This window comes from Penicillium bovifimosum, assembly GCF_028826915.1.
Source record: "Penicillium bovifimosum strain IBT 22155 chromosome Unknown utg000007l_segment0_segment0, whole genome shotgun sequence".
NCBI lineage: Eukaryota > Fungi > Ascomycota > Eurotiomycetes > Eurotiales > Aspergillaceae > Penicillium > Penicillium bovifimosum.
This window is the reverse complement of record NW_026622716.1, coordinates 1,034,794-1,052,620: the sequence shown is the minus strand read 5'-3', so window position 1 is coordinate 1,052,620 and position 17,827 is coordinate 1,034,794. Positions and strand designations below refer to the sequence as shown.

The window sequence follows — 17,827 nt, the reverse complement described above, 5'->3', positions numbered from 1 at the left end:
TGACCTTCGCACGTGTCAATATTTGCCTGAGGCGGTTATGCGCAAGGCCTTTTTTTTGCCTTCAGACATCAAAGTCTGCAGCTTTTAAAGCTGACGATTCAAATGTCAATCATTCTATAATCTATGCCCGAACCATCAGTAGATAACTATTCGCCTCTCCGGAGTGTCTGATCCTTGTTCACTCTTTCCATCTCAATGTGTCTTTTACTGGAATGCATGATATCTCAGGAGTCAGGACATACTAACACGGAGGTGAGCGAGAGTGCGACACTATGTAGGTAAAGGATAATCAAGAAACCAGGACCTCACTAACATGGTGGAAGCTTCCAAGGTTACACAGTACACTGTATACAAGCATGACAAAGGCTCGAACAATTACAGATCCAAAAAGAAATGCAAAGAGTTTAGGAACTAATTGTGCATTTCTAAAGCGAAGAGACGCTAATCATAAACAGAGTGGTAGGACTGTGACAGACCTACCTCAATGTCAAAAGCAAAGAAAATTTGACCATCGCATTCATGGAAAGAATCTCCCCGTCCCAAGAGTGGTATCATACCAGGATAAGACAGACCTGGCGAAAGGAAGAGAAGAAAAACAGCAAAATGAGAGAGCACACGGGGTCTCTACTTAGCGATCCTCGGTCTCCTCGTTCCGGTCGTCGCTGGCCTCATCATCCGCCTCGTCCTCAATCTCAGGAGTGGTCGCGCGGACCACCGGTCGGTGGAAGTCGAGGGTGCGACGAACGCCAAGGCGACGAGCACGGGTACTGTGAGGACCGGTGCGATGGGGACCGGTGCGACGAGGACCAGTTCGCCGAGCGGGCTCACTCAGAGGCAGGTGGGCGTAGGGGCTCTCAAGGCGACGTCCCAGTCTAAGTTGACCAGTTTGCATAGCCCGATCATCATAAGTGAGATCATAGCTATCGCCTTCCTGGGTCGGGTCGGTCCAGAGCGTCCACAGTACCCGTCGGCCATTCCTAGTGGGCCAGCTGCCATCTCCAGCATAGTCGTCACGGTGTCGGTCGAATTCGACGATGGGAGCGTCCGGTGACAGCTCAAAAGTGTCGACGGAATTGAGATCGGGTTCGATTGTAGCCGGATTCACGTTCTCTTGATCAGGGCCGTTGTCACCAAATAGTTCTTCATCCTCCTGATTATTGGCTCCGTCATCAGGCTCCTCTGGCTCGATCGTTGGCTCTTCGCGGTCAGGAGGATCTTCGTAGATTACGAAAGGCCCCTCGGAAATGGAGTTTGACGTGCGGGTCCAGAACCGGCGAGAACGTTCGTCTTCCCAATTTGAAGGCGGGAGGTGCCAAGTATTGTTTCCAGACATGTCGGACAACGAGATATGCGTACTCGGGGATTGTGGTTCGGCACTGAGGGAATTGCGAGTGGTTGAAAAATCGTCTTCCTGTCTTTGAGGGTCGAGGCGGGTGGTGTTGTGCTCAGGGATATCATATGACGAGTTATCCATGCTGGTTTCAGATCCCTCACGGTTGAGAACTCGGTTGTCCCCTGGGCTTGGAGATGCGGCGTGCGAGGTGTCGCGTCCAGGCATAACAGACGATGGGATATTCACACTGACTTCAGATCCCTCACCAGTGGAACGTTGGAATTCATTTAGACCTTCACGTGCGAGGCACAAGATGTCACTGCCCGAGTCTGCAGACGGGACACGACTTCTCACTTGAGTTCTCTCACCAGTGGTGTCTAACTCTTCAGGTGGGATGTAATAGTTTGCTAGAATTAGAGGGTGAGATGTTTGCTTCTAACTTGGGGTGACTTGGGAGCAAAAGCAGCAAAGTCAAACAGAGTGTTGGAATATGACCTACCGGAGAAGTCTAATGCAACTAGGTATTCCCGCCGGTGTTACAGAACTCCACCAGTCAACCTCGTACCGGTGCCAGTGAGGCGGAGAGTCTTCGATGGCAGCAGAGCTGTCTTCAGCAACAACAACCGAGTATTCGGGCAAATCAAGAAAGTCAATTAGTAGCTGTTGGTCGCGGGGATTCGACGTCTCAAAGAAGGATTGATGAAAACTATATAGAGGATGGTTCCCACTCTAGGACCATGGAAGCGCTCGTCAGATAGTTGGCCAAACAGAGGACTAGGTATGGGAGCTTGCTGTCGCGGACAACTTACATTTGTCATCGTCGCCCTCTACGGGGAGGCCGGCGTCAGACGCACTGGTGTTCTGTCTCGACATATTGTCGCCCTAACCACGCCCGGCGTCAGCGTCGGTGTTCATGGGCCACGCCAGTCTCGATCGTCCAGGTTCTCTCAACCAATTATGTCGAATCATCTGCTCTCGAACCGAAGACGTACCTACCACTAACATTCATATTAGTATCTTGGGCATGCAGAGGAAATGGCACATTTCAGTTTCCAACTCGAGCTTAGCTTTGTCTTGAAGTCCAAGTATCAGACAAAAGGATAGCTCGAGAGATGACTCGGTTCTTTGAAGTCTACTTACTTTCACAGAAAGAGATGGAAACACGAGAAATACTTGCTTGTGTTTGAATCAAGTTCGAATCAAGCGATTGGATGGTAAAGGATGAGAAATGGAAGAAAGGCAAAGGTGGGAGATGGGAGAGTGCCTAAGAACAAAAAAGCCGCTGGCTGAACCGATCAATAGGTGCTCTATATCCTTGGTGCCGAGGATGTATTGCAAATGACTGTGAACCGTGAGTCTCATGTTACTGACAGTGGACAATCTCATGAGTTTCAACAACATGTCGCGACGGTCGACGAGGTTGTCGACACTACTGACTTACGCACTAGGAGAAGGAAAGTCTAGGTAGCATCAGAGGCAAGCTACATGAAGATGAGCCATCTATTGAGTATCTACGATTCTCTTCGTAAGGATTGACTTCTATTCATGGCCGTGAGTCGTGACAACCCGTGGCGCTTGTCCTATCTTATTCTTTGGAATGGATCTCATAGATCGGCGCTTCAATGCGGGCAAGCTGGTTCACGTGCGCCTGAGGTAGCCATCTGGAACTTCCCATCGACTCATCGAGTTTTCTCACAATCTCACTTTTATTTATGGCTGTGACAAGAAGTGTGGGCTGTTCCGGTTGTGAAGTTCAAGTGCCCCCCGGGATCTTATATCGACGCTGCAATGCGGGCAAGGATTACCACGTGCATCCACGTGATATACCCGGACCCGGTTAGGCGGGATTGTGAAACAAGAAGGGACTTCGACCAGGGGTTTATGCTTCTCGGACTACCTCACAAGCGGTACTGACCTGAAAAGCAGAAAGGTACTGTGTGCAACAGGTGATTCGTGAAATTGGTGGCAGTCCATGAAATGTTCTTCATTCTACTCAACGATACAGGATCGCCAAACTTAACGGAGAGCACTCTTTTGATCAATCGCACGTGACCTGTTGCATCAAACATCAAGCTTACACCATCCATGAGGTAGACTTTTAGAAGATCTTCTGTGCTAAAGTGCCTTTTAGTTAAACTGACGGCAAACTCCAAGGTCCGACGGCAAACTCCTAGGTCATACTTACCCATATCCAGTCATCCAAAATTGCCGGATTTAATGCAAAGGTCATATATCATCTCGCTTTTCTTGGCATGCAAGATCGGACGCATGATCGCATGCAAGATCTCATGCAAAATCGAATGAACGGAAGAGGCGGTGGGCTTGAAGCAAGGCTGTCAGTCTTAGGTTACAATGGCAAGCAAATCAAACACCCCACTGACCAACGGACATGTGGGATTCAAGTTTTAGCAATCATGGAACTGGTATTTCCAGATTCCCGTAGCCCGCATGATGATGAACCCTATAACGGAACGACAGCCTGGGCAACATGAAAGCTGAGCAAGCCCACAGGTCAAGAAGCCTAGCACTTATTGACGAGAATGTACGCAATTCCGTCTTATGTTCATTCGACATACATCTCTCCTCCGCTGCGACCAGCCTTCTCGGTCATGCTGTTGACGATAATGACATCAACCGATCGCGAACGGACAACAGAGCTTTGTTATCCCCTATTTTTAACGTTCAGCGAGTGGCGGTTTACGAAGTAGTGTGAGTATTATGACCGAAGTAATCCGAACAGGATCGTGTAGGTTCAGCCTTGCATGCCTGACATTATGCATCTGAGATCTCTAATGCAGACAAAGATCTCCTACGTCACAGGTGGGGCCACTAGAGCCAATTAGTTCGTTGCAAGGATCCACTGTATGCGCTGAAGATTTGTGAGTGCATATGGGAATAGTGACAGTAGCTCTCAGATCAAGTCGAGATGATTAGGCAAAAATGCTATAAAATCATGGAAATCATAGCCGTAGCTTTGAGGAACATTCAAACACTTTGTCTTCGGAATTGGAATTATTTTCACATCCACAATGGAATATACAGATTTGCAGCCAACCGCATTTGTTCCCCGTCCACTCAAGGTGGTAGTTATAGGTGCAGGGTAAGCCTTAAACCACTCGGACCGGCCAGCAGACCGAGCTTACGCTTCATAGAATTTCTGGCATCCAGATTGCCCATGATCTATCTTGTCAATTTCCCGGGATTGATCTTGAGATTTACGAAAAAAAACCCCGACGTTGGTGGAACCTGGTATGAGAACAGATATCCAGGGTAACATATGAACCTGAAAATAGTCCTTTCCATATCTCACATGAAGATCTAGATGCACATGTGATGTCCCGTCGCATACATATCAGTTCAGTTGGGCACCAAATCACAACTGGTCTCAACTCTATCCTGCTGCATTTGAGATCTACACCTATCTTCGGGATACGGTGAATCAGCATGGTCTCAGGAAGTTTATGCAATTCCACTGGCGATGCGTCTCAGCCAATTGGGATGAATCTGCATCCAAATGGACAACAGTGTTTGGACATACCCAGTGCAATGAAAAAAAGGTTGTGATTTCCGACGTGTTGGTGTATGCCGTCGGCCGACTCAACAACTACCGCATACCTGTTGTGGAGGGGCAAGATCGCTTCCAAGGGCGTATTGTACATACCGCCGCATGGCCAGATGATCTCGTTGTTGAAGGGGCGCGAGTAGTAGTCATTGGAAATGGAGCAAGTGCCGTGCAGTGTGTTGCGGCCCTACAACCAGGTTTGGTCATCTCTCTAAGTCTTGGCTGATCTGTACTAATGTGGCCTATTACAGTGGTATCTAAGCTGGTCAATATTTCTCGAGGGCCTACCTGGATAGTACCCCATGTACTTTCGGAGGATGGCTCCGTCCAAAAGGATTGTCAGTCTGATCAGAATGAAGGAGGCCCGAATTATCCTAACTTTTCATGTCAGATACCGCCCAAGAGAGACGGTCATTCCAAGAAGACCAAAAGTTTTATTACACTCATCGCATTGGTCTTGAACAAAAGGTCGCTACAGGGTTCTCTGGCCTTTGGAATGGAACATCAGCCCAAGGACGGTTTACCGCCATGTGCAAGTCATTCATGGAATCCAAGGTCAAAGACCCAGCTTTGCTGAATGCTCTTTTGCCTGATTTTCAGGCGGGATGTCGTCGCTTCACTCCAGGTCAGCATTACTTGGCTGCCTTGCAGCAGCCCAATGCAGAGTACGCGCAGGGCTGCATCGGGGAGCTAACCGATAGCGCCCTTATTACTCAATCGGGGAAGACATACCCGTGTGATGTCATTGTATATGCGACTGGGTTCGAGCCCTATCAGCCGCGGTTTCCGATCATTGGGAGAGATGGAGCCTCCCTGGATGATAATTGGAATCGTCGAGGACCATGCGAGAGCTACATGGCGGCCATGGTGGCCCAGTTTCCTAACTTCTTCGGTTGGTCAGTGTGAAGCTTATGGGTGGTACGTGCTGATATTTCTTAGCATTCAATCCTCCCATATGCCCAGTCAATGGATCTGCTATTCCGGGCATTGAAAGAGCAGCAAACTACATGATCAGGGTATTGGATCGTCTGCAAACTGACAACCTGAGTTCCGTCTCCGTTAGGATTGAGGCACAACAAGAGTTCAACAAGTGGGTTCAGTCACGAATGGCTGAAATGGTGTGGTCTGGGCAGTGCAGCTCGTGGTGTAAGCCTCTCCTAAAGTGAACGCAATTGACCGTACTAAGAGTCTCCAAGATAAAAACGACGATGGTAAAGTTATGGTTCCGTGGCCCGGGACACTTCTGCACTACTATAGGGCCACCGAACTCATCCGCTGGGAAGATTTCGATCTCCGCCACCGCTCTGCAACTCAGCCATACGGCAGCTTCGGGAATGGACTCACCGAAGATGGATTCGTGCCAGAAAAGTTTCCTTGGGTGAATGTCCCAGACGAATCAAGTCTGTGCGAAAAGAAACGGGCCATAACATGCTCATTGGTGGGGCACTTGCGAGCTTCTTGGCCCTGTTGGTCGATTTGGACGATCAGTGCAATTATTGTCTGGATGCCTCGATGAAGAATGAAAATGAGCGGTGTGGTTCCTGGAACTAGGAAATGCATAAAGATCTTGCAGGAAACATGTTTTACATGCTCTTAAAGTTTAAATCGAGACTAGGTTGCGGTGAATCCACATGTACCATGTGTTACATGCATGTATTTGCTAAGATTATTGTACGTAAAGCTGCAAGCATGTGGATATCTAGACGATCTTATACAAATGACGATCTTATACAAATATGCCATCAACAAAATCCCACCAATTTTCTCACGAACCAGTTCTCTTGATCGGCACTTGAGCCCCCGCATTACTCTCCTATATCAGTGCTGTCTGACGTTCTATTTTTCGTATAGCTGGAAATAGCATTAGCGAAATCAGATTCCGTTCGTTTTGTTTCTTCGAATTACGCCCATCGTCTTATCTTTTTCGCACAAAACCACTGCTCCTCTTCGCCATGCAACCCCCGAGCGAGGTTTCCGGGGAAACCCATCCGGAGAATACCCAGTCAATCATCACACGCTTCGAAAAGGCTGTCGAACAGTTTCCTGATAGCCTAGCCGTCATTTGCACCCATCAACCGGCCAATTTGTATGGGTTCGATAGCCTCACACCAACCAACACAGTCCATGAGCAGCCTGGCTATCTTCGTTGGTCGTACGGCACTCTCAGGCAAAGTGTCCAGCGACTGCAAGAAAGCCTGGCGGTGTACGGCCTGGTGAATGACACGGTGTTCTTCGTCTTTTGTCAGAATCAAGTGGAATGTCTCATTTGCACATTGGCCTCATATACTCTCGGCTGGATTCATGTACCAATCAGTCCGGAGCACTTGTGCAATCCACAGGAGGTTCTCCATATGGTGAAATCGGTCACCACGAGTAAGAACCCCGCTAAAATTGTCGTTCTAGCGAACAATGCAGAAACTGCTAGGCAATTCGATCGACTAGACCTCGGCTGCGAAATGGTCAAGATATGCCTCGGCGGCGATCAGGAAAACTGGATTTCGTTTGAATATCTCATCCAAAGCCTTGATTCCGAAGAGTCCAAACTGGAAAGACCTGGCACTTGTCGAGAAGAGCTTTCTGTTTTCTTTACGAGTGGTACAACTTCACTTCCCAAAGGCTGTCTGGTCAAGGCAGCTCAGTGGTTCGATATGTTGGAGCCATCTTTGAGTTTTCGCTCTGCTGGGCCCGGGGATTTGGTCAATGTTGCTGTCCCAAGCCATCACGCTTTTGGCTACATCTGCATGACTATTCCACTTCTACGCGGTGCTTGCGTGGTCCTAACCGGTCTCAATTTCTCCCCCCAGAGTGTGGTCAAGACACTGGGCCTTGAAGCTTGTACTCATGCAGCGTTGGTCCCCACCATGATACATAGCCTGATGCAGATGCTTGAGGGAACAGACACCAAATTTCAGAGCCTGAGAAGTGTGGTGTTCGCCGGAATGGCTTTGAACTCGGACGTTGTGCAAAAGTGCCAGAAGTTCCTCGGCATTTCGACAATTGAAAACTTTTATGGAATGACGGAAGGTGCCTTCATCTCCACTGGCCCCATGGAAGATTTGAGCACGATGACGCAGGGTGAGGTTGTTTCCATTGGAAAGCCTGTTCCTGGTGCACAAATTCGCGTCTGTGGTCCCGATGATCGCTTGCCCGTGCCGATAGGAGTTCCCGGTGTGCTCCATTTTTCAGGTCATTCGATGATTGACCATTACCTGGACTGTGAAACAGATAGCTTCTACGAATCTGATGGCCGTGTTTGGTTTGTGACTGGCGACCAGGCATTTGTCGACCAATCAAAGCAATTATATATCGTGGGAAGGCAGAAGGATATGATCATTCGTGGGGGAGAAAATATCGCGCCTTCAAAGATTGAAACACTCCTGGCACAGTCACCTCAATACCACGCTCTTGATCCTCAGGTCATAGCAGGTGACGACTTTATCGCAGGTGAAGTCCCTGTGGTTGTGACCAGGCTAGCTACGAGCCATGGCGTGGAGAAGATGATGCAAGATACTATACGTGAAAACTTGGGAATTCTCTATGTTCCCAGAACATTCATTTCACTAGATTCTCTGAGCCTCGATGACTACCCTCGCACCTCTTCTGGAAAAATACAAAAGGCGAAACTGAGCGAATTAGTGGCTGCCTACACGCGATCTCAAGCATCCCACGACACTGACAAAGATGTTTCACCCCCAAAGCTCTATCGTGATATTGTGGCTGTATGGTCACGCGTGCTGGGTATTCAAGCTTCGCATCTTGATGTTAAAGCCCCCATAGCGCAGCTGGCTGACAGCATTCTTATGCTAAGTGCCCGGGAAAAGATCAGAAAAGAGACGGGACTCAGTGTTCCGCTTCCACAGTGGCTTGCAATTAACACGATTGCAGATCAGATAAGCATACTCGGAGAGATCGGCACAGAGGACATTGCGAATGAACATGCAAAATTCGTCGAGGAGCTTCCTTCAGGTCCCCCAAATGTGGAAGATATGGTCCACCTCGGAGGTGATGAAGGCGGATTTGGTACCACAAGAAATGCGATTGAGAAGAAAATTGCGGCACAAGGCTTCTCTTGGGACGATGTGGAAGACGTTTTTCCCTGCACAGATTTTATCCAAATGATCTGTCGGTCCCAAGTAGTCGACACCTGGAATATTCGAACCTCTATTGTTTCTCAGAACGCAAGCGTGGAGGTACGTGCTGTTAAGCTGATCGTTTCATGCTGTATGTGATAGCTTACTTGTGCAACAGGCAATTAGGACAGCCCTTGAAGCCACTTTGATCAATAACCCTTTGATGCTTTCGTATATCGTTGTGGATGACGAAGCATTGGGACGGGAACTTGGTCTTCATGTCACTTTGCGGCGTAACAAAACAACACTTGATCGATGCATTGTGGATTATGGTACAGTCGAAACCCTGCAGGACCTACGATTCATCACGATGAATTACCCTTTCAAGGACCATGCGATGTTGCCAGGGCCATTGTTCCGTGCCCTCATCGTGTTTGTTCGGGAAACCAATTCTGCAGCTGTCGTCACCAATGGTAAATTCTCCTCCGTGTCTACTCGTTCTACATTGCTGACATATATGTATCAAGTTGCCCACGCTGTATTGGATATCACATATCACTCACTCTTTCACGAAGACCTCGATCGTGCGCTGGGCTGTCAGCCACTTCAGCGTCATTTGTCATTTAAGGCCTGGGCCGACACATATCACACACTCCGAAAGTCTCCCGTAGCGGCTTCTGGTGCCAGATTTCATGCAAGATATCTACGTGATCTGCAAGACCACAAGCAAGTCCTCTGGCCGCATCCGACACATCGGCTCGTCGTATCCGCTGAACGTGCCATGATGGACGGACATGTGATAACTTTTGCCGCCCCTTCATTTATCCGCCTCCAACGGAAGCATCCGAAACTGACAACGCCTATCGTGCTCAAAGCGGCGCTTGCACTCATGGTGATTCTGCATACGAACCACACACACGCGCTCTTTTTGAATCTTGAAGCGGGCCGATCAAAGTTTCCGTTTGTTCATAAAACCTATCCATTCATAGATGCACCAGATGCTGCCGATGTGGCGGGCCCGACTTTTGGCGGAGTATTGAATTTGATTGCCTACCAGCCAACGGAAACGGTGCTCGAATATCTGATCAGGGTCCAGGAAGAACAGAGAAACCTGACAGAGCATGCCCAGGTTCCTTGGCACGACCTTTCTCAACAAGTAGGGTGCTCAATGGAAGAGCTCCTACCCGCTGTCGCAAACTCATTGATATTCAACTGGATGCCTGGCCTTGGGCCAGCTATCCTTGGCGAAAATCCATATCAGAATATGGCTGTGACACAAACCCATATCCGAACCAGACTGGGAATGTTGGCTAGTGCCGGAGCTGGAGGGGTGGATGGAAGCCAAATTGTCATCTTCCTGCAAGGCGCATTGGCGAACATGTCATCGATGTGGGTGGAACGCGCAGCCGAAGAAATGAAGCAAATTGCGCTGTGGTTGGCGGAAGAAACTTCGTTGCAGATGCCCGTCATGGAATTTATAAAGTCGGTTGGCGACGTTTGAATTGTTTTTGGCAATGGCAATGTTCTTGTTTGTCGTCGCGCTTGTTGTGGCCTCTGGCCTGCTAGCGCCGAAATTCAGCAACTTGGAGTTGGGGCAGCCTCGAGTTGGTGTGTTGTTGGACGGCCGGGTGGTGGATGCACGAGACTGTTTGATCTGACCCTACGGGAGCCGCCCTGGCCCCTGGGGCGATGCCCACCATATATAACATCATTCATGAAAGCAATCCCCTACCTAAATATGGTTGTGACTTGTGGGACTGTCGAAGCAGGGTCGCTCGGCGCTCCTTGCCAAGACAAGCCACGTGATCGGACTTGCTCCTGGGTGCGGAACGGGACTAGTATGTTCCGGAGAAGACAAGTGGAAGAAAACCTTCATATCAAGATAGTTCTACACACAATCATACAAGACCAACTCATGCGTACCATATCCGCCAAGACACTAGATACCACTAGACTTCAACAGGGACTTTCTCTCTGAAGGTCCTGTCCGGGTCCTGATCCGTACAACGTCGAGGCTTCTAAGGTTACACAGTAAACAACTGAAGCATGAGGAAGAATCGAGCAATTACACTATTACAGATCCTACAAAGAACACAAGGAGTTCAGGAACTAATCGTACATTGCTAGAGTGAAGAGACGCTAATCACACACAAGACAGAGTGGTAAGACTGTGACAGACCTACCCCAATGTCAAAAGCAAAGGAACTTCATCATTTCTTCATACATGGAGGGAATTTCCCCCTCACGGGCTTGAGTATCATATCAGGATCAGATAATCCCGACGAAAAGAAGAAACACAACCAAAAGAGAGAGAATGCGGGATCTCCACCTAGCGATTTTCGGTCTCCGCGTTCCGGGCGTCGCTGGCCTCATCATCCGCCTCGTCCTCGATCTCAGGTGTGGTCTGACGGACCTCCGGTGGGTCAAAGTCCAGAGAACGACGAACGCCATCACGACGAGCAGCGGTGCGATGGGGACCGGTGCGACGAGGACCGGTGCGACGAGGACCAGCACGACGAGCGGGCGCACTCAGAGGCAGGTGGGCGTAGGGGCTCCGACGGTCACTACCTAATCTAAGTCGACCTGTCTGAATTGCCTGACTATCATAAGTCAGATCGTGGTTCTCGCTTTCCTGGGTCGGGTCGGTCCAGAGCGTCCGCAGTACCCGTCGGCCATTAATCCTGGGCCAACTGTCATCTCCAGCATAGTCGTCATGGTACTGGTCAAATTCGACTATGCGAGGGTCCAGCGACAGGCCAAAGGGGTCGACGGGATTGACATCAGGCGCGATCGTAGCCGGATCCACGTTCTCTTTGTCAGGGCCGCCATTGTCGGAAAATCGCCCATTTTCATGGTTATTGGCCCGGTCACCAGGCTCCGCTGGCTCGATCACTGGCACTTCACGACCAGGAGGATCTTCGTAGATCACGAAAGGCCCCTCGGAAATGGGGTTTGACGGGCGTGTCCAGACTCTGCCAGATCGTTCGTCTTCCCATCGCCTCGAAGGAGGGAGGTGCCAAGTATTTGGGTCGGGAGACGGCGCACCACTTCTCACTAGAGTATTCTCACTGGTGGCGTCTCGATCTTCAGCTGGGATGTGATGGTTTGTTAGAATCAGAGGGTGAGACGTTTGCTTCTGACTTGGGGTGACTTGGGAGCAAAGCAGCAAAGTCAAACAGAATGTTGGAAGATTACCTACCGAGAATTTGAACGAACTGGGGCCAGTGCGAAGGAGAGCCTTCGGAGGAAAGCATGCTGTCTTCAGCGATAATATCAAGGTATTCTCTAGGAACGGTGATCACAGGCCCGGTCGAGTCAGACAAAGCAAGAAAGTCACTTAGCGACTGTTCGTCGCGGGAATTCGACGTCTCAAGGAAGGATTGATGAAAACTACCCAGAGGATGGTTTCCAATCTAGGATTATGGAAGTGCTTGTCAGATATTTGGTCAAACAGATGACGAGGTATGGGAGGTAGCCGTCGCGGACAACTTACATTGTCATCGTCGCCCTCTACAGGGAGGCCGGCGTTAGACGCACCGGTGTTTGGTCTCGGCATATTGTCGTCCTAACCATGCCTGGCGTCAGCGTCAGTGTTCATCGGCCACGCCAGTCTCGACTTTCCAGTTTCCCTTAACCAGTTATATCGAATCATCTGCCCTCGAACCGAAGACGTACCTAGCACTAACATTCATATTAGTATCTTGCGCATGCAGAGGAAATGGCACATTTCAGTTTCCACCTCGAGCTTAGCTTTGTCTTGAAGTGCAAGTATCAGACAAAAGGATAGCTCGAGGGATGACTCGGGTCTTTGAAGTCTACTTACCTTCACAGAAAGAGACGGGAAACACGAGAAATGCTTGATTGTCTTTGAATCAAGTTCGAATCAAGCTATTGGATGGGTTTTTAAATCAAGTTCAAATGAAGCGATGGGATGGTAAAGGATGAGAATTGGAAGAAAGGCACAGGTGGGAGATGGGAAGTGCCTGAAGAACAACACAACAGCTGGCTGAACCGATCAATAGGTGCTCTATCTGCTCGACGCCGAGGATATAATGCAAACGATTGCGAACCGCGAGTCTTAGACCACTGACAGTGGACAATGTCATGAGTGTCAACAACAAGCCGCGACGGCCGACGACAATATCACGACGGTTGACGACGTTGCCAACACTACTGACTTACGAACTAGGTAGGAGAAGGAAGTAGGAGAAGGAAAGTCTAGGTAGCATCGGAGGCAAGCTACATGAAAATGATCTATGTATCGAGTATCTACGGTTCTCTTGTTAACGATTGACTTCTATCCACGGCCGTGAGTCGTGACAAGACGTGGCGCTCGTCCTATCTTTGGAATGGATATTTAAATCAACGCTTCAATGCGGGCAGGCTAGGTCACGCATGTCTGGGGGAAAGAGGCCGGGGCCAGGGGAACCTTTCCATCAAGTCCCTTCATGGCCCTGAGAAGGATTGTGGGTTGGTGTGGGTGTGAAATGCCCCCATGGGTCTTATATCGACGCTGCAATGCGGGCAAGGATTATCACGTGGATGTGCACGTGATATATCCCGCTAGGGCCTATTCCCGGGCGGGATTGTGATTTGTGAACAAGAAAGGTCCCGTCGTTTACACAGTATCATTCTCGAACTACCTCACAAGTATTGACCGGAAAAGTACCTATGACAACAGGTGAAATGGTGAATGGGATGTTAGTCCATGGAAAGTTCTCATTTTTCTCAACGATACAGGATCCCCAAACTTGACGGGGAGGGCTCTTTGATCGTTCTGCGTTCACATGTTGGACTGCAATGGATCTGTGACCTGTCGCATCAAACATCAAGTTGACACCATGAGGTAGATTTTGAGATTAGGTACCATTCATTCTTTCCTATCTACAGGGCCATGAGGATTTGAGAAGATATTCCGTGCTAAAGTACCTTTTATATGGTAGCCTCGTACAGATAGTACCTCGGGCCTCGACCTTCTCTAATCTAGGACAGCAGAAGCTTCGTCCGGCTCAGTCATTTACAGTGAGAGACGATCACACATCGGAAAGTAGTTTTGATTTTTGTCGTACGTGAACTATGAAGCACAGATACACCCACATCCTCGGCTCAGTCTCACCCCACGTCCCTGCTGCCTTTCGCACGTTCACAGACGAAGACGTTCGATTGATCGAATTTGGCGACGGTACCCACCAGCCCCCTACAATTGATGACCATGTCAGCTCACAGAAGCATCAGACACCCAAGGAAAGATACTTACCCCAGTCACCGTCCAATTGAGCCTCCCCACGCTCTGTTGCCTTCCGCATATTCACAGACAGAGACGTTCAATCGGTCTTACCTGCAGCAGCGACACCGACCAGCCACCTGTAATTTATTCCAGTCAGCTCACAGAACCATCAGAGCCCAAGAACAGACTTACTCCTGTCGCCACACAATCAAGCCACCACGCGTTCTGCTGCCTTCCGCACGATCACAGACAGAAACGCTCGCCTTCGATCCTAAATAGAAGTTAAAGGGCAGAGGCCTCGGGACGAGAACAAAACAAAACGCCAGACGCCAGCAAGCACGAACAACAGGCTATTTTTGGGGGGCTTTGAATTTCCGAAAAAGCAAACGGCAAAAGCCTCGAGACAAGAAGAAAACAAAAAAAGGAAAGCAAAACAGGAACAAAAGACGAAGAAATCATGCCCTGCCTTTGTGAACGAGGCAGTGGACCCTGTGGACTGGCTATCAGGATCAGGTACACGCCGCAGCGATCAGGATGAACGCATATACGGCTGGCATGGCTGGCGCAAGTCTTGGGAAGATAAACGCCAGCACAAACAAGACCCAACTGAGGTGGCTGGACCAGGCGCGGACCATGGGCCCGACCTGGACGCGGGTTTGGACGACCACACGTGAATGTCCAGCCTCAGGAGAGTGGGATGTGAATGGCGCAGCCAAGGACTTGGGTACAGGCGACAGGGGCGATGTACCAGAGGAGCATGATCCGTCTAGATTGGGCAGGGCTTCCACCAGTGCAGCCATCTGGAATGCGGTCCCAGGAGCCTCCAGATCAGGGAGTGCATGCTGCAGCGCTGACATATCGAGGGTGTGCCTCGCAGGAAGCGCACTTGACAATTTCGACATGTCAAAAGCCGGAGCATGTGAACCGTCAATGGCATGTTCAATGGTTAATCCCTGAAGGATCACTGGCAGTGGTCCGCACTCAGCTGTCACTGGTGGTTGCCCACGGAAGGAAATTGTCGCACCAATAAAACAATCGGCTCCAGGCGTAGCCTGGGAACCATCCGAGGAAGGTTCGAACCGGGGATAACTGGGCTCAGTGGCATACGCAGCACCGAAACGACCGGGACATCGCACGTGCGGCCGAGCAGAGCGTGCTTTGGGTCCTCGGTGTTTCGGTGATTTCAACTTCTGGCTGGGGAGCCGATTGTTGTTGGCTGACCGATGGACGAGTAATTGATGAGGTCCTTCCGCCACTTGTCTTCAGCCACCCTCCCGAGGAGCGGGGTGTTCTCACGCCAGCAACGCGGGGGGAGGTGACGGGCTGTAATCACTCTCACCTGAACGAGGTCCACATCATCCGCGAAGTGGACAGGCTTCCGGACGAAGGGTTCGTCAGATGGGAGCTCCTCCAGGTCCTCATCCACATTGACAAGGCAGGATTTCTTCGGAGGGGGAGCGTCGCGGCAGCGGGGAATGAGATGAGCGGGCGGAGGAAGATAGGTGAAGTGCATGATGCAGAATGATATGAAGTATTGGCAGTTGCTTTGTGGTATCAGATGCTATGAAGCAAGTGAGAAAAAGCCAGTGGCAATGGAGAGCCCGAGGAGAAAGGAGAAAAGAAAGCAAAGAGTCAGAGGAAATGGGGGAATAAATGTTGTTTGGGACCGTTCATGGCAACGAGGTAGTCAACAGGAAGGCACAGCAAACTGAACCTATACCAAGGCAGGTGCGGTAGTGGCCATGGAAACGCCACGGAGAGTGATTAGGGTAAGGAAACCACGACTTCACCAGGGCAGGAACCATCAGATTTCGGAACATCTATATTAAGTAAATATGAAACTAGGTATACAAGCTAGATGTGAGGGTACCCATGTAAACGCCATGAAAAGCAGTAACTAGGTTATGGAAACAGAGAAGTCTTCACCTCCATGGCTCAGATCCCAGACTGGACAGTTCTAAATCTACACTGCTAGCCATCCTCCCTATCAGAGATCCATCTGCAATTTAGACAAAATTTAGTCCTTCGAAGAGACCAAATTTCATGGGCCATGGCTCATTAAAGAAAAAAGGGGAGGAGGGAAGACCTAAGCTCATGGAAGCCTCGATCAATTCGGTGATTCTAATCACTAGTAACTACCCATAAAACTAGGCCTTCCCATCTCTACCCTGTATTCTCTAGGTAGCTTCTCAAGTCCGGCACGCCTCTTTGTGCGACGTCTCTCATACTGGTACTCGACCTCAACGATGCCAATCTTCAATCGCTGAGCGTTGCGCCGTTGATTCTTATTTCTTTTGTGACCCCCAAGTAGATATAGATTCCCGGTATCTGATTGGTGGGGGATGCTAATCTGCCGGGTTTCACCGATTGACATCCAAAAATTTTGGGACCTACATGCATGATGCCACAAACGAGAGTCACGTGACACGCGTACCCCCTATTACAGACAATTAGGTAGTCAGACAAAAGTGAGAGAGACCATCCGATACTGTAATTATGTCTTATGTCCTGTTCACATTGTGTATAGTTAACACTTACAGGTACACACTTGACGTGTTACTTTCCATGGTGATTTATCTCTCTCAGTCTCCGGGCCTCACTCTGAGTTCAATTGGGTCTTGTATCTTATAGTACTTCAGAAGCCGTCCCTCTGCCCCCTGATTTGGCCCGCCGCTCTCCTGCAGCCTGTTCCTGGCTGCAGGCTGAGCATTGCCAGGCTATCGGCGTCCTCAACCCTTTCGGTGACCTTAACCCCCGCACGGGTTGTCACTTGTCCCCGTTGCGGCAGCGTCTTCGGGACTGGCCACCTGAGAAGGGGAGGTGAAGACTCAAGAGGCTGCTGTGACCCGCAGCCCCTCAAGAGATGAAATGAGCGCCGACTCTGCCCGTCTACGCTCCTCACGCTGAGCCAACAGCACTTGGAGGTGCGAACGAGTAGCGGTTCGCAAGCTCCCCTGTGTTGACTGGTCGACAGTCGGCCAAGGCCAGTCTGATCACTTCCGAGCCGCCCTAGGAGGAGGCGGCTTGATCGGACTTTCCTCAGAGATCATTGGTGACGTCGACATTGATCGGGCAGGGGCCAGCTCAGTAGCAGCTGGCGCCTCCACAACCTCGTCGAGCGTGTCGACACCGTATTGGATGAACAGATGCATGCATGTACGGATGCATGCAATGAATGGATGAGTGGATGGATGGGATGAATAAATCATTGTGTACACGTGAAGGGAAGTGTTAAGGGTCATACAGGGAGCACACGTGGCCAAGGTATGCAAGCTGAGGTGACTTACTTTTGGTGACGGGTCCGGTGGTTGTGAACTTGTGGTGGGGGGCGACTTGGTTGCCTGTGTTGGAGTTCATATTGTACTCGAAGGAATACAACCGAAAAATCAAAATTATGGAGAAAAGAAGAAGAAAGATTGGAGGAGGAATCTCTCATTTATACTCCTGGACGAGACTGACGCTCAACATAAGTTGGTGACAGGGTCATTTGCTGGCTCTACGACTGGACCGCATTCTAGTCACGCCTCTCCAGAAGATATTAGTCCAGTACTATGTGCATGAATCTCCTCTTGTGCAGGCTAAGCTGTGTAAATACGACAAATGGTGTGCGGTGGACTGGCTGCGTAGCTAGGATA

The 17,827-nt window shown here is 49.8% G+C and overlaps 5 protein-coding genes across 5 annotated transcripts; 2 read left to right on the top strand and 3 right to left on the bottom strand.

Moving 5' to 3' along the window:
* Nucleotides 1–628: 628 nt before the first annotated feature.
* Nucleotides 629–1,558, bottom strand: N7515_009314 (uncharacterized protein; the record flags this gene model as incomplete). Its single annotated transcript, XM_056670058.1, has 1 exon — nt 629–1,558. One exon carries the CDS (start codon nt 1,556–1,558, stop codon nt 629–631), a length of 930 nt encoding a protein of 309 aa, XP_056517857.1.
* Nucleotides 1,559–4,362: 2,804 nt separating this feature from the next.
* Nucleotides 4,363–6,411, top strand: N7515_009313 (flavin-containing monooxygenase; the record flags this gene model as incomplete). The annotated part of the gene is made up of 7 exons (XM_056670057.1): nt 4,363–4,433; nt 4,466–4,603; nt 4,656–5,092; nt 5,147–5,233; nt 5,287–5,787; nt 5,835–6,041; nt 6,092–6,411. The coding sequence occupies 7 exons, from the start codon at nt 4,363–4,365 to the stop codon at nt 6,409–6,411; spliced, it is 1,761 nt and encodes a 586-aa protein (XP_056517856.1).
* A 436-nt stretch (nt 6,412–6,847) lies between these two features.
* Nucleotides 6,848–10,466, top strand: N7515_009312 (uncharacterized protein; the record flags this gene model as incomplete). The annotated part of the gene is made up of 2 exons (XM_056670056.1): nt 6,848–9,085; nt 9,144–10,466. The coding sequence occupies 2 exons, from the start codon at nt 6,848–6,850 to the stop codon at nt 10,464–10,466; spliced, it is 3,561 nt and encodes a 1,186-aa protein (XP_056517855.1).
* Nucleotides 10,467–11,294: 828 nt separating this feature from the next.
* Nucleotides 11,295–12,219, bottom strand: N7515_009311 (uncharacterized protein; the record flags this gene model as incomplete). The annotated part of the gene is made up of 2 exons (XM_056670055.1): nt 11,295–12,055; nt 12,165–12,219. 2 exons carry the CDS (start codon nt 12,217–12,219, stop codon nt 11,295–11,297), a joined length of 816 nt encoding a protein of 271 aa, XP_056517854.1.
* A 2,482-nt stretch (nt 12,220–14,701) lies between these two features.
* On the bottom strand, nt 14,702–15,705 carry N7515_009310 (uncharacterized protein; the record flags this gene model as incomplete). Its single annotated transcript, XM_056670054.1, has 2 exons — nt 14,702–15,386; nt 15,449–15,705. 2 exons carry the CDS (start codon nt 15,703–15,705, stop codon nt 14,702–14,704), a joined length of 942 nt encoding a protein of 313 aa, XP_056517853.1.
* Nucleotides 15,706–17,827: the final 2,122 nt, after the last annotated feature.